This window comes from Ranitomeya imitator, chromosome 10 (genome assembly GCF_032444005.1).
Source record: "Ranitomeya imitator isolate aRanImi1 chromosome 10, aRanImi1.pri, whole genome shotgun sequence".
In the NCBI taxonomy this organism is placed as follows: domain Eukaryota; kingdom Metazoa; phylum Chordata; class Amphibia; order Anura; family Dendrobatidae; genus Ranitomeya; species Ranitomeya imitator.
The window spans coordinates 73343609-73359832 of NC_091291.1; the positions used below are offsets into that span (position 1 = coordinate 73343609).

A 16224-nucleotide genomic window follows, 5' to 3' on the forward strand; every position below is an offset into this window, starting at 1 on the left:
CACTGGCTGCAGAGGGAGGACTCCTCCTAATCACTGTATAATAGCCTGCTCTGCACAATAAAGGCTGCTACACTGGCTGCAGAGGGAGAACTCCTCCTAATCACTGTATAATAGTCTGCTCTGCACAATACAGGCTGCTACACTGGCTGCAGAGGGAGGACTCCTCCTAATCACTGTGTAATAGCCTGCTCTGCACAATACAGGCTGCTACACTGGCTGCAGAGGGAGGACTCCTCCTAATCACTGTATAATAGCCTGCTCTGCACAATACAGGCTGCTACACTGGCTGCAGGGGGAGGACTCCTCCTAATCACTGTATAATAGCCTGCTCTGCACAATACAGGCTGCTACACTGGCTGCAGAGGGAGGACTCCTCCTAATCACTGTATAATAGCCTGCTCTGCACAATAAAGGCTGCTACACTGGCTGCAGAGGGAGAACTCCTCCTAATCACTGTATAATAGCATGCTCTGCACAATACAGGCTGCTACACTGGCTGCAGGGGGAGGACTCCATCTAATCACTGTATAATAGCCTGCTCTGCACAATACAGGCTGCTACACTGGCTGCAGGGGGAGGACTCCTCCTAATCACTGTATAATAGCCTGCTCTGCACAATACAGGCTGCTACACTGGCTGCAGGGGGAGGACTCCTCCTAATCACTGTATAATAGCCTGCTCTGCACAATAAAGGCTGCTACACTGGCTGCAGAGGGAGGACTCCTCCTAATCACTGTATAATAGCCTGCTCTGCACAATAAAGGCTGCTACACTGGCTGCAGAGGGAGAACTCCTCCTAATCACTGTATAATAGCATGCTCTGCACAATACAGGCTGCTACACTGGCTGCAGGGGGAGGACTCCATCTAATCACTGTATAATAGCCTGCTCTGCACAATACAGGCTGCTACACTGGCTGCAGAGGGAGGACTCCTCCTAATCACTGTATAATAGCCTGCTCTGCACAATACAGGCTGCTACACTGGCTGCAGGGGGAGGACTCCTCCTAATCACTGTATAATAGCCTGCTCTGCACAATACAGGCTGCTACACTGGCTACAGAGGGAGGACTCCTCCTAATCACTACATAATAGCCTGCTCTGCACAATACAGGCTGCTACACTGGCTGCAGAGGGAGGACTCCTCCTAATCACTGTATAATAGCCTGCTCTGCACAATACAGGCTGCTACACTGGCTGCAGAGGGAGGACTCCTCCTAATCACTGTATAATAGCCTGCTCTGCACAATACAGGCTGCTACACTGGCTGCAGGGGGAGGACTCCTCCTAATCACTGTATAATAGCCTGCTCTGCACAATACAGGCTGCTACACTGGCTGCAGGGGGAGGACTCCTCCTGATCACTGCTTTTTTCCGCTATTGCTGCACAGGCTTCCGTCCGCTAGTCACGTGGTACACCGAGGGGGCGTGGTGACAGTGAGCGCACAGGTGCAGCTGTGCTGCCGCCTACCGGTTATGTTGGGCGCTGCCGCTGTTTCCTGAGTTTCTCCTGCAGCTCAGTGCGGTGTCTGCGGCGGGTCCGGATGGAAGGAGATCCGGGCTCGGAGGCTGCGCTGCCCGCGGGCGCAGGGCTGATGTTCCCCGCTTTGCTGCTCCTGTTCGCGGCTTCTTTGCTGACAGTGTTGGTCTGGTTACTGCAGGTGACGCGGTGGTCCCGTCCCGCACAGCCCGGTGCCCGGGGTCTCCTCCAGGCCCTCTGCGGTTTCCCTTCCATACGAGACAGCTGGAGCACGGCCTGGGCTCAGGCGCTCAACCGAGAGGCGGTGAGAAGCCGGGTAAGTGGCGGCCAGAGCTCACTGACTGACGGCCGGCAGGTTCTCCCGGGGCGTCATCTGCCGGATCGTCCTGAGAGCGGTGTGAGGGGAGACGGGCACTGTGAACGGTGTGAGGGGGGCTGCCGGTACTGTGAACGGTGTGAGGGGGGCTGCCGGTACTGTGAACGGTGTGAGGGGGGCTGCCGGTACTGTAAATGGTGTGAGGGGGGCTGCCGGTACTGTAAATGGTTTGAGGGGGGCTGCCGGTACTGTGAACGGTGTGAGGGGGGCTGCCGGTACTGTAAATGGTGTGAGGGGGGCTGCCGGTACTGTAAATGGTGTGAGGGGGGCTGCCGGTACTGTGAACGGTGTGAGGGGGGCTGCCGGTACTGTGAACGGTGTGAGGGGGGCTGCCGGTACTGTAAATGGTGTGAGGGGGGCTGCCGGTACTGTAAATGGTGTGAGGGGGGCTGCCGGTACTGTGAACGGTGTGAGGGGGGCTGCCGGCACTGTGAACGGTGTGAGGGGGGGGGGCTGCCGGTACTGTGAACGGTGTGAGGGGGGGGGGCTGCCGGTACTGTGAACGGTGTGAGGGGGGGGGCTGCCGGTACTGTGAACGGTGTGAGGGGGGGGGGCTGCCGGTACTGTGAACAGTCTGAGGGGGGGGGCTGCCGGTACTGTGAACGGTGTGAGGGGGGGGGCTGCCGGTACTGTGAGGGGGGGGGCTGCCGGTACTGTGAACGGTGTGAGGGGGGGGGCTGCCGGTACTGTGAACGGTGTGAGGGGGGGGGGGGGCTGCCGGTACTGTGAACGGTGTGAGGGGGGGGCTGCCGGTACTGTGAACGGTGTGAGGGGGGGGGCTGCCGGTACTGTGAACGGTGTGAGGGGGGGGGCTGCCGGTACTGTGAACGGTGTGAGGGGGGGGGCTGCCGGTACTGTGAACGGTGTGAGGGGGGGGGCTGCCGGTACTGTGAACGGTGTGAGGGGGGGGGCTGCCGGTACTGTGAACGGTGTGAGGGGGGGGGCTGCCGGTACTGTGAACGGTGTGAGGGGGGGGGCTGCCGGTACTGTGAACGGTGTGAGGGGGGGGCTGCCGGTACTGTGAACGGTGTGAGGGGGGGGCTGCCGGTACTGTGAACGGTGTGAGGGGGGGGGGCTGCCGGTACTGTGAACGGTGTGAGGGGGGGGCTGCCGGTACTGTGAACGGTGTGAGGGGGGGGGCTGCCGGTACTGTGAACGGTGTGAGGGGGGGGGCTGCCGGTACTGTGAACGGTGTGAGGGGGGGGGGCTGCCGGTACTGTGATCGGTGTGAGGGGCGCTGCCGGTACTGTGAACGGTGTGAGGGGCGCTGCCGGTTCTGTGAACGGTGTGAGGGGGGCTGCCGGTACTGTGAACGGTGTGAGGGGGGGGGGCTGCCGGTACTGTGAACGGTGTGAGGGGGGGGGGGCTGCCGGTACTGTGAACGGTGTGAGGGGGGGCTGCCGATTCTGTGTTCGGTGTGAGGGGGGGCTGCCGGTTCGGTGTGAGGGGGGGCTGCCGGTTCGGTGTGAGGGGCGCTGCCGGTTCTGTGATCGGTGTGAGGGGGGCTGCCGGTACTGTGAACGGTGTGAGGGGGGGCTGCCGGTTCTGTGTTCGGTGTGAGGGGGGGCTGCCGGTTCGGTGTGAGGGGCGCTGCCGGTTCTGTGATCGGTGTGAGGGGGGCTGCCGGTACTGTGAACGGTGTGAGGGGGGGCTGCCGGTTCTGTGTTCGGTGTGAGGGGGGGCTGCCGGTTCGGTGTGAGGGGCGCTGCCGGTTCTGTGATCGGTGTGAGGGGCGCTGCCGGTTCTGTGAATGGTGTGAGGGGCGCTGCCGGTTCTGTGAATGGTGTGAGGGGGGCTGCCGGTTCTGTGAATGGTGTGAGGGGGGCTGCCGGTTCTGTGAATGGTGTGAGGGGGGCTGCCTGTACTGTGAATGGTGTGAGGGGCGCTGCCGGTTCTGTGAATGGTGTGAGGGGGGCTGCCGGTACTGTGAATGGTGTGAGGGGGGCTGCCGGTACTGTGAATGGTGTGAGGGGCGCTGCCGGTTCTGTGAATGGTGTGAGGGGGGCTGCCGGTACTGTGAATGGTGTGAGGGGGGCTGCCGGTACTGTGAATGGTGTGAGGGGCGCTGCCGGTACTGTGAATGGTGTGAGTGGTGGTGGTGCGGGCTGTGTGAGGGGCGGTGGTGCGGGCTGTGTGAGGGGCGCTGCCGGTGGTGGGGGCTGTGTGAGGGGTTCTGCCGGTGGTGCGGGCTGTGTGAGGGGTTCTGCCGGTGGTGGTGGTGGTGCGGGCTGTATATTATACATTGTATTAACAATTAACTATTAACAATTAACAATGTCTAAAGTGTGTGACTTTTATTTATTTTTTTATCCTGAATGTTACGTTGTCTCGTGTCATCTATCATGCCACAAGTGCTATAACATCACCACATCACCTGTGTTTTGTTTGTTTTTTTTACTCATTCAGATGAATATGTTTTTAAGCAAATACAATTGTCACCACTTTTTTCCCACTTTGACTACAAAATCTCGCTGACACAGGGAGGAGGTTACGACAAGCTTAGATGAGTCTATTGAGGTACAAGGCCAGATGACTGGTGGATCCCAATCCTGGCTTTCCCCAAACGTATCAATGGGGCTCAGGTGACTGATGGGTCCAAATCCTGACTACCCCAAATGTATGGGGTACATTTGGTGATGGCCAATGGAGCGGATCTGTATTCTTTCTTTCGGGGCTGTGGGCACCTAAGCTGTCATCCCTGTAGGATGTCAAATCTGAACTACTTAATCAATTTGCATAGTTTTTACTCCTTTGTTTTGCAAGTCAACAAGCCACAGTGCCCACCCAATGGTCACTCAACATATTAAGCAAACATCCATTGTTCCATGATCCTGGATCATGGTCTTGCCTAGATAGCAGACAATAAATTGTGGAAGCTGATATAAGAGGCTTACATTAGCCATTAAAAAATATCAAAAGTCAGCGTTTTAAGACTCCTGTGACAAGTGTATGGTTCTTGACCAAGTGAAGAGCAAATGCATAAATTCAAAAGTTCATCCTATTGATAAATCGTCCTCCTGGCTTACTGAAAATGGCCATCTGGTTACTTAAGGTAAAATGCTGTCATCACATTTTTTTTCCTGTTCGATGGGGGTCCAACTGCTAGGACCACTCAGTCCTCAGTGTCCACCACTACTACTGCTAGAGGTTGTGCCATGATGGATACATGTATTGGAGAAGTAGTTAATGCTCCCCGCTGATTACTAGGGTGGGCATCTTCAGCCCCCTGTTCCTCCATACTGAATGCTGCCTTTACGGAACATGGAAACAAACTCTTACAGTGACCTCAATAGGTTCATAGGAGCTCAGAAAACTGAACCTATGAACAAGTGGCTTTTCCATTGCAGTGCATACAGGTCCTTCTCAAAAAATTAGCATATAGTGTTAAATTTCATTATTTACCATAATGTAATGATTACAATTAAACTTTCATATATTATAGATTCATTATCCACCAACTGAAATTTGTCAGGTCTTTTATTGTTTTAATACTGATGATTTTGGCATACAACTCCTGATAACCCAAAAAACCTGTCTCAATAAATTAGCATATCAAGAAAAGGTTCTCTAAACGACCTATTACCCTAATCTTCTGAATCAACTAATTAACTCTAAACACATGCAAAAGATACCTGAGGCTTTTATAAACTCCCTGCCTGGTTCATTACTCAAAACCCCCATCATGGGTAAGACTAGCGACCTGACAGATGTCAAGGAGGCCATCATTGACACCCTGAAGCAAGAGGGTAAGACCCAGAAAGAAATTTCTCAACAAATAGGCTGTTCCCAGAGTGCTGTATCAAGGCACCTCAATGGTAAGTCTGTTGGAAGGAAACAATGTGGCAGAAAACGCTGTACAACGAGAAGAGGAGACCGGACCCTGAGGAAGATTGTGGAGAAGGACCGATTCCAGACCTTGGGGAACCTGAGGAAGCAGTGGACTGAGTCTGGTGTGGAAACATCCAGAGCCACCGTGCACAGGCGTGTGCAGGAAATGGGCTACAGGTGCCGCATTCCCCAGGTAAAGCCACTTTTGAACCATAAACAGCGGCAGAGGCACCTGACCTGGGCTACAGAGAAGCAGCACTGGACTGTTGCTAAGTGGTCCCAAGTACTTTTTTCTGATGAAAGCAAATTTTGCATGTCATTCGGAAATCAAGGTGCCAGAGTCTGGAGGATGACTGGGGAGAAGGAAATGCCAAAATGCCTGAAGTCCAGTGTCAAGTACCCACAGTCAGTGATGGTGTGGGGTGCCATGTCAGCTGCTGGTGTTGGTCCACTGTGTTTCATCAAGGGCAGGGTCAATGCAGCTAGCTATCAGGAGATTTTGGAGCACTTCATGCTTCCATCGGCTGAAATGCTTTATGGAGATGAAGATTTCATTTTTCAGCACGACCTGGCACCTGCTCACAGTGCCAAAACCACTGGTAAATGGTTTACTGACCATGGTATTACTGTGCTCAATTGGCCTGCCAACTCTCCTGACCTGAACCCCATAGAGAATCTGTGGGATATTGTGAAGAGAAAGTTGAGAGACGCAAGACCCAACACTCTGGATGAGCTTAAGGCCGCTATTGAAGCATCCTGGGCCTCCATAACATCTCAGCAGTGTCACAGGCTGATTGCCTCCATGCCACGCCGCATTGAAGCAGTCATTTCTGCCAAAGGATTCCCGACCAAGTATTGAGTGCATAACTGAACATTATTATTTGTTGGTTTTTTTGTTTGTTATTAAAAAACACTTTTATTTGATTGGATGGGTGAAATATGCTAATTTATTGAGACAGTTTTTTTGGGTTATCAGGAGTTGTATGCCAAAATCATCAGTATTAAAACAATAAAAGACCTGACAAATTTCAGTTGATGGATAATGAATCTATAATATATGAAAGTTTAATTGTAATCATTACATTATGGTAAATAATGAAATTTAACACTATATGCTAATTTTTTGAGAAGGACCTGTATATTCCTTCAATATAGCGCTTTAGTTGTCTGGCTACAGAGCATACCTGCCTGAAGGAGGCCGTGTGCTCGTACCCTAAGAGTATGAAGGCACATGTTGCCTTTTTGCTGTAGTAGATACAATTCCAGAGGGCACAAACATGGAATTTTCCAGACAAAGAAAATTATATTTCCGTATTATCGCTGTTGCATTAATTTATCCTGTGGTTAATGCCCAAAATAAGGTCTCCTCCATTCTTAAGAGGAGGAAGATCATGTGGATTGCGGTGGGTCTGACTGCTTGGACCCCCACCTATCCGGAGATCTGTTCTGTAGATCTCTGAAACCTGTGCCCAGCAGCCCCATCTGTAGTGGAGTGTGTGCTCACCCTGCGAGCGAGGGCCGTGCGGGTGAGGGCAGAGCCCACTTGGTTTATTTGGCAGCCACATTACCAATGAATGAGGAGGCAGTTTATTATTAATAATAATATTTATTGTTATAGCGCCATTTATTCCATGGTGCTTTACATGTGAGGAGGGGTATACATAATAAAAACGGGTACAATAATCTTGAACAATACAAGTCACAACTGGTACAGGAGGTGAGCGGAACCATGAGCACCTCATCACCATTTAGGACAGACCTGAAGACCCCGGACCTTGGGATCGTTGTGGGCAGACCCCCAGCGACTAGCAAGTTATTCTTTAGATAGGGGAACAACTGGATTTTGTAATAACCCTTTAGCATTTCTGCAAATAAATCTGCAGCCATAATCTCATGAGCACTTGGCTTGAGTCTTGCATTAGTGGAAATTCTTTGTTTTGCTTTGTGCTAATCCTCTTTGGTATTTTCTAGTTCACATACCAGTCTGTAGCGTTTAATGTATTTTATTCTGTGCCCCAGAGTTCTGTCCAGATGATGTTTGAGGAGAATGTCTCCCTCCAGCCCCATGTGCACATCAGCCAAGTGTCGTGTACCAGGCGGTCTGACAGCACCATGGTAAGGATGTTCTGTCAGTGGCCACCATGCTGCGTTTCATAGTTTGGGCAGACGTCATGACATGGTGGCTGCAGAGCTGAGGAAAATGGAGCTTTTATTTTTCTTCTCCATTGTGATATTGGCTTGTGTAACTTAGTTATTTATGGTAAACCCAAAGACTTGTTTCTAAGTCTGTGCACTTCTTCCCTAGTATGAGGCGACATCGTAAGCAGCCACCAACATCCAGGGGAAAAAAAATACGGCCCAACACACGCTTATAACCGTTTTCTTAGTGTTAGACATGTAATGAATGACATCTGTAATAACAATCAGTCCTGCTGAGAGTAGAGCAGAGATTACTCCATTTTCAGCTCCCAGCAGTTGGTGTGGGGGGAGGGGCAGAGCTGGCTGCACTGTAAAGGTACCTTCACACTGAGCGACTTCACAACGATATCGCTAGCGATCCGTGACGTTGCAGCGTCCTGGATAGCGATATCCTTGTGTTTGACACGCAGCAGCGATCTGGATCCTGCTGTGTGTAACGCACGCGCCCTGACTGGTTGGCGCGGGTGCCTGGGGGTGTGGCCCCACTGGACCACAGACCGAACTTCCCTGGAAGGGGCGTAACTAAGTAGCTTCCTAGGTGTTCGCTGGAGCCTCTGATGATGAGGTCAGACTTGTGCAATAGGAAGCTACCAGGTACCACTCCAGGGTGGAGTCGGACTGTGGATGCTGATCCCACCGGGGACAAGACACGGGCAGGCAGGCACGGCTGTGACACTGGCTGACAGACGGGTATGGCAGAGGCCCTGACGGGCGGACTTGCTTGACGGAGATACAGGCAGGCAGACGGGTGCGGCTGGCACTCAGGCAGACAGGCGGGCACGGCTGGCACTGGCAGACAGGACTGATACTCTGGTAGGAACTGGTATACAGATGGATGTGTGGAAACAGGTAAGAACCTATTCAGACTGGAGAATATAAAGCAACAGGTAGAGACCTGTAGGGAAAGTTGCAGAATAAAGATAGAGCAAGAGTGGAAGCAAAGCTGAGACGCTGGAGGCGGAGACGCTGGAGGCGGAGACGCTGGCTAAACACGTAGAACCGCAAGCAGCGGTGCCAAGTGGAACCGCAAGGAGCGGAGCCGCAGAGCAAAGCCACAGAGTGCGGAGAAAGGTCAGAGAGCAGAGCTGAGAGACACAGAACCACAGGTTGTGGTAGAACTGAGCAGAGAGAAGCAGAGCCACAGACAGTGGCGAACAGAGCAGAAAGATAAGGCAGAGGTACACACAGTAGAGTGGGAAATGACTAATGACAAAGAAGGAGCAGGGACGGACATAGACCAGAGTACAGACAGGAATGGACACGGATACACAAACAGAACACAGATGAAGGCCTGCAATAGTGCAGCCCTCAGAGACAGGAAACACACGCCCTGGCAGCTCAGTAGCAAATGCTATCTGAGGAGAATTTTTTGCTCAGGCATCCTCCAATGGGTGATCATGCCTTAAGTATCAGAGGCCTCAAGGCTATTGGCCAGAAGCATCTTAGGGAGGTGCACACAGTCTCAATAAGAATCCGGAGTGGCTGGCGCCGCCCCCCTATGCACACAGCCAGGAAGTGTACACAGAGCAGGCCGCCATGAAGCACATGGCATGGAACCAGCAGCAGACAGATCTCACAACATGGCACTGGGTGAGTGAGTAGATGTAACAGGCAGGTGGGGAATGGAAGGCCATGCAGTGATGCCGGCAGGGTTGTTACTGTGACATCGTTGGTCGGAGCTAGAAGGCCAGAACTTTATTTCGTCGCTGGATCACCCACTGACATCGCTGAATCGGCGTGTGTGACGCCGATTCAGCGATGTCTTCACTTGTACCCAGGGTAAACATCGGGTTACTAAGCGCAGGGCCGCGCTTAGTAACCCGATGTTTACCCTGGTTACCATTGTAAATGTAAAAAGACAAACACTACATACTTACATTCCGGTGTCTGTCGCGTCCCCCGGCGTCAGCTTCCCGCACTGTGTCAGCGCCGGCCGTAAAGCAGAGCACAGCGGTGACGTCTCCGCTGTGCTCTGCTTTACGGCCGGCGCTTACACAGTGCGGGAAGCTGACGCCGGGGGACGCGACAGACACCGGAATGTAAGTATGTAGTGTTTGTCTTTTTACATTTACAATGGTAACCAGGGTAAACATCGGGTTACTAAGCGCGGCCCTGCGCTTAGTAACCCGATGTTTACCCTGGTTACCGGGGACCTTGGGATCGTTGGTCGCTGGAGAGCTGTCTGTGTGACAGCTCTCCAGCGACCACACAACGATGAAACAGCAACGCTGCAGCGATCGGCATCGTTGCCTATATCGCTGCAGCGTCGCTTAATGTGACGTTACCTTTAGGCTATGTGCACACATTCAGGTTTTTTTTTGCGGTAAAACGCTATAAAAACTCATTAAAAACGCATAATTATGCATCCTATCATTTAGAATGCATTCTGCATGTTTTGTGCATATGATGCGTTTTATTCCGCGAAAAAAACGCATTGCGGTAAAAAAAGCAGCATGTTCATTAATTTTGCGGATTTTCTGCGTTTTTCCCGCTATTCTATGCATTTGAGGAAAAAAACGCGTCAAACGCATGAAAAAACGCAAAAAAAAAGCATGCGGATTTCTGGCGTAAATGTCCGGTTTTTGTCAGGAAAATTTCTGCAAGAAATCCTGACGTGTGCACATAGCCTCAGAGGAGAGCAGCCAACCTCTGCTGTACTGCTCCTCCCCCCACACTGACTGCTATGGGATGAAAGGTGTAACCATACTCCTCTCTGCACTTTAACAATCACTCAAGCTCTCCAGTGAGACGATTGAGGAGAGCACAACAATGTGAACTGTCCCACACAGAGAAAACGGGTCCTAAGGTGTATGTATGTATGTATGTATGTATATATATTTTTTGTTTGTTTGAGGGGATGTCTCCCACCTGCATATCTCCTCCTGTTTGATTCACCTATAGGGGAAGAATTACATCCCCCCCGCTCCCCCCTTCCCCAGACAATCTCTGGAAACCTAAATCCTGTTATGTGCAGAGATCGGACATGAATGTATGTAGTCCTCAAAGGTTGAGGTCTTTTTGGGTTGACCCCCCCCCCCATTGAATTGTCAGTCAGACTTGTTGTTTCAGTATTTCTTTCCTGTTGCAGGTGTTCCTGTGTCATCTCTCTGCTGACACGGTGCGATTTCCAGTGTCTGTCACTCAGGAGTCCCCCGCTGCTGTATCCTGTGATAATTACCAGGTCTCCTTAACCATACAGAGTGCACAGGTGAGAACTATTGTCCTACAATTAGGTTTAGTGCAAAACTGAATCATTTTTCTGCATTGTTTTTAGTAGTATAAATGTGCAACTGTGATAACTGCACCGTTACTGTATATATCCGTGTATAAGCTCAGTTTTTCAGCACTTTTTATTTTTTGTGCTGAAAACACCCACCTCGGCTTATACACAAGTCATTGTCCCAGAAGCCAACAGGGGAGCGGCAGAGCAGTGGGTCACAGAGGCAGGAGCCGGTGGCTGTGCCTGCTGCTAAAGAGAAATAAATATTCACTGCACTGGCAATGAATATACATTTCTCTTAGTGCCCACAGTTGCAGCCGCCGGTTTCCAGCAGCTGTAAAAAAAAACAAACAAACAAAACCTCTTGCTTGCCGCTTTTGCATGCCCTCGTAGCATCTTGTACAAAAGGGTGGGCACCGCACAATACTAAAGGCAATCAGTCACATCCTCCTTTTCTCTTTGCCCTCGCAGCATTTAGTTCCAGCTTCCAGCAGCTCCTGCGGCCGAGTGATCACGTGTCCCCAGTTAGTGGAGCGAGGTGAATATTCATTACCTTTAATGAGCGGGGACAAGTGATCGCTCGGCCGCAGGAGCTGCTGTAATCAGGAACAAGATGCTGCGAGGGCACGCAAGGAAGGGAAGTATGATGGTTTTTTTTTTGGGTTTTTTATCCATGCTTTTATCATGGGCAGCCATGCAGGCAAGGATGGGGATGGGCGGCCATGCGGGCAAGGATGGGGATGGGCGGCCATGCGGGCAAGGATGGGGATGGGCGGCCATGCGGGCAAGGATGGGGATGGGCGGCCATGCGGGCAAGGATGGGGATGGGCGGCCATGCGGGCAAGGATGGGGATGGGCGGCCATGCGGGCAAGGATGGGGATGGGCGGCCATGCGGGCAAGGACGGGATGGGCGGCCATGCGGGCAAGGACAGGGGATGGGCGGCCATGCGGGCAAGGACAGGGGATAGGCGGCCAATTCATTCCTGTCTTATACATGAGTCAATACGTTTTCCCAGTTTTTTTGTGGCAAAATTAGGCTTTTAACAGTCAGGTCAATGGGACGTGTAAGATGTATATTCAGTACTTAATATAGAGTCTGACAGTCCTCTAATGTAATGTGAAGCCACATACAGCGCAGTGACATCTCCTGACTCCTTTTTTAAAGTTCCCTATTCGGTCTTTTTGGCTCTTAGGAAAGCTGTGTGCCATGTTGTCTTCTGATGGTCCCATTGCTTTTATTTCAGAGGCGAAGTATGATCAGCCGTTGACAATAATGGTGCCCCCCCAAATATCTCATCTACTTTTGTCAGTTCATAAGTGGCACAAAATGGGGTGTGTAATGGGGCACCATCAGTGGTTGCATTTCACATCCTACTACAGGGTAAAAGGCTACTTAGGATTTTGGGAAGTATTTTTAGCTAAAGTACAAAATTTACAGTAATGCAAACTTGTACTAAATGGGTATGTCCAATCAAAAAATAATTTCCAAAATGGAAAGTTATTTCCTACCCTTGTATCTCTGGCAGTGCCACTGCTGTGACCATTGTCATTCCAGAGAACAGTAATCTGAAGAGCGGAGATCATGTATACCTCTGCTTTATGTACAGCAGTGCTGGAGGCAGCAAAGTACAGAACTTTGCTATTTTCCAGTGATGGCTGCCCCAATCTGCTTTCCTGTGCCATGGGTCAGGTGAATTTGATTACAATGGCATTATACAGTAATAATGTGGCTGGAATATGATGCTGCTACTACAGACACCGGTTATGTGATCTGTTACCCTGATTCCAGAACATGATATTACTCCAGTCACCTATTACCCTGTGTGCAAAACTGTTCACATATCCTGTATACTGTGTGGTATCCTATATGACAGTCATGGTGTATGTGTAATACATGGAGGAGCCTCTATGGTAGCTGCAGCTGAGTTTTCTCTGTGACTTAGCAGCTGCTTGATCTTTCATGTAGAGCACATTACCTTCACATTACTCCATCTGCATGAAAGAATGTGAAGGTAATGTGCTCTACATGAAAGTTCAAGCTGCTGATCCTGAGATGTGCAGCATGTTTCCAGCACCTCTCTGCAGAAGCATCTCCCCTGGCACCATCCCATACTGATGCTAGTAGCCACCCTATAGCTCCCTCTGTCCCTCAGCAGCGCTGTGTTCCGCTCCGCACCCTGCAGTCACCACTCTGTCCCGATGTCGGGGCTCAATCTTTGGAGTCGGGGCTCATTCTTGATTTGCATTTCTAACAAACATCCTTGAAAAGGTGTCGAGTTCCCCGCCTACTGTGCCCTGTATATCTGTAACCACAGCACAGCATGTCCTGTCCCCCTGAGCCACAGCCGCCACATAGCAGACTGTGGCATGGTGCTGTTCCTAGTGAGTAGTCCCATATGTGACGTATAGTAGCCCCCACACACCTGTAATATAAGCTGACCAGCCTTAAGATTGCCTTATCTGCAAAAGTAAATGTTTCTGATGGTTACAAAATAAGTACCTTCTCTCCTCTAAGAAAACTTTTTCGTAGGCTGCATTAGCTATGAAAAAAAAAAAACAAAGCATAATACTCGCCCTCCCCAGGCTCAGCACCAGTGTAACAACTCTGCTGGCATCACAGCATGGCCTCACATCTCTCACACAATCTTACCCACCTCTCCAGGCCATGATGTGGTTTCTGTTTAATGCCAGCTCCATGTTCTGTGTCTCTGCTCTCTGCATGCCTCATGGCTATGTGTATAGGGGGCCGGCGCCTGAACTCTCTGGTTCTTATAGGAATCAGGTGCATCTGTCTAATCTGTTCCTGACCAATTATCAAGAGGCCTCCTGTATATAGTGCAGCTCCACCCTGTGGTCTTGGCCTGTGCAATGTGTTAGCTCAGTTAGTGTTTAGCTGCTGAGTTTGCCAGGCCTTGCTCTGAGTTACTCCCTCTCTGGAGGCTTTTCTATGTGCTATTGCCTTGATCTTGTAGTCCGCCCTCCAGGAGGCAGAATATCCTGGTCCCTGTGTCTTTGTCCCTGTGTCTTGTTCCATTGCCTTGTCTGTACTTTCTTTTCTCGGTCTCCTTGTCTGTGGCTTCCTTCCCTGCTTTCTTTCCTTGTGTTTTCTGTCTGCTTACACTCCGCACTCTTGCGGCTCTGCACTCAGACCTTGCTTCGCACTCTCTGGCTTTGCTCTGTGGCTCCGCTCTTTGCGGTTCTATCTGGCTCCGCCTCCTGTGTTTCTGCACTTGGCTCCGTCTCTGCTCTTGGCTCCGCCTCCAGCGTCTCCGCTCTTGGCGTTACTTCCAGCGTCTCCGCTTTTGGCTCCGCCTCCAGCGTCTCCGCTCTTGGCTCCGCCTCCAGCGTCTCCGCTCTTGGCTCTGCCTTCTCCTTCTCTTTTTAGTTCCACCTTCTACTCGTACTCAGCCTCCTGCGTTTCTGTTCTTGGTTCTAGCTCTTGTGCTTTCGCTCTGCATCCGCTCTTGCGGTCTTTCTCTACTTGTTACTTAGTCCTCCTGTCTGAATAGGTTCCTACCTGTTTCACATACCTGCCTGCAGACCGGTCCCTACCGGTTCTTCCTATGTTCCAGCCGTACCCGCCTGCCTACCAGAGAGCCAGCCGTGTCCGCCTGCCCACCAGTGTCTCTGTTGTACCCGTCTGCCTGCCTGTGTCCCAGCCGTGCCCGCCTGTCAGCCAGAGTGCCAGCCATGCCTGCTCCGTTCCTTAGTGGGATCAGCAGCCACAGCCAGACATTACCCTGGAGTGGCACCTGGTAGCTTCCTATTGCACAAGTCTGACCTCACCATCAGAGGCTCCAGCGAACACCTAGGAAGCTACTTAGTTACGCCCCTTCCAGGGAAGTTTGGTCTGTGGTCCAGTGGGGCCACACCCCCGTATGCCCGCGCCAACCAGTCTGGGCGCGTGCGTGACAACCAGCTTTCCACCACTGTAGCGCTGAGCTCAGCTGTGTTGCTGTCAGATGAGTAGAGAAACTGAGCTCACTGATTGCCTGCAGCACTGTCAATGTAACGTCAGCGCTGCTGTTATACACAGACTGCCTGAAGTCTGGAGGCGGGGTTTTGGGGTTTTTGAAGATTGCCTTGTGCAGGCGTGTACTACGGAGGACAGAGAATGAACTTCATTCCAATATTGCAGCCAGCATGCAACCAGCGGGTAAGGAAAGGGTGAATCAAACACCCCCAAACCCCGCCTCCATGGCTGAAGATTGTTCCCTCCAAATTCAGGTGACAGTGTCCTTTTAAGGATGGCTTGTTCACCTGCATGGAGAGCTCCTTTGACCGCATGTTTACTTCACAGCAAAACCTTCCAAATGCAAGAACCACACCTCAGATCAACTCCAGGCCTTTTATCAGCTTAATTGAGAATGATATAACGAAGGGATTGCCCACACCTGTCCATGAAATAGCCTTGGAGTCAATTGTTCAATTACTTTTGGTCCCTTTAAAAACAGCGTGGCACATGTTAAGGAGCTGAAACTCCCAAACCCTTTATCCAATTTTAATGTGGATATCCTCAAATTAAAGCTGAAAGTCTGAACTTCAACTGCATCTGAATTGTTTTGTTTAAATTTCATTGTGGTAATGTCTATAACCAAAATTAGAAAAATGTTGTCTTTGTCCAAACATATATGGACTTAACTGTACGTACAAACCTTTATTCCAGTTCTTCTTTCATTTAAACAATGGGTAAACTTTTTTCAAGGCTCCTTGTTATCCACCATAGACTTGTGTATTTTTCAATCATTTCCAGATAGAAGTCCGGCTTCAAGAGCTGCAGCAGGCAGGCCTCCTGGTGTCCTGGAGTTTTAAGGAGCGGCCCGATATGTTACTCCATGTTGTTCCCAAGCATTCACATCAGGTAGGTGCAGAAAAGTGTGGTTCCTTCTATACTTTCAAGTTATCTATTGTAGGTCCCAATAATTTTTGGAGACTTGTATTTGCAGAGCAGAGAAGGAGGTGCTGAACTCTGTACAGTTCAAGATCTTGTACAAAGCGCGTTACTCACAGCAGAGCCAGCCATGATGTTCAACCTAAAAGCTCATGATAGCCATATGGTGAGTCATTTGCTGCTGCTTTACGGTATAGGGTCTGGTCTCTTAGTTCTCACCTTCTACACTG

General features: G+C 50.9%; 1 protein-coding gene across 1 annotated transcript in view; it reads left to right on the forward strand.

Annotated features, from left to right (window-relative positions):
* The first annotated feature begins 1447 nt into the window (after positions 1-1447).
* The window catches only part of C2CD2L (C2CD2 like), a 31268-nt gene continuing 16491 nt past the window's right edge, over positions 1448-16224 (forward strand). The window contains exons 1-5 of the mRNA XM_069741765.1: positions 1448-1795; positions 7703-7798; positions 10971-11090; positions 15857-15964; positions 16050-16160. Of these exons, the coding sequence (XP_069597866.1) occupies positions 1544-1795; positions 7703-7798; positions 10971-11090; positions 15857-15964; positions 16050-16160 (687 nt within the window). The 5' untranslated portion in view covers positions 1448-1543. The remainder of the gene's footprint in view (positions 1796-7702; positions 7799-10970; positions 11091-15856; positions 15965-16049; positions 16161-16224) is intronic.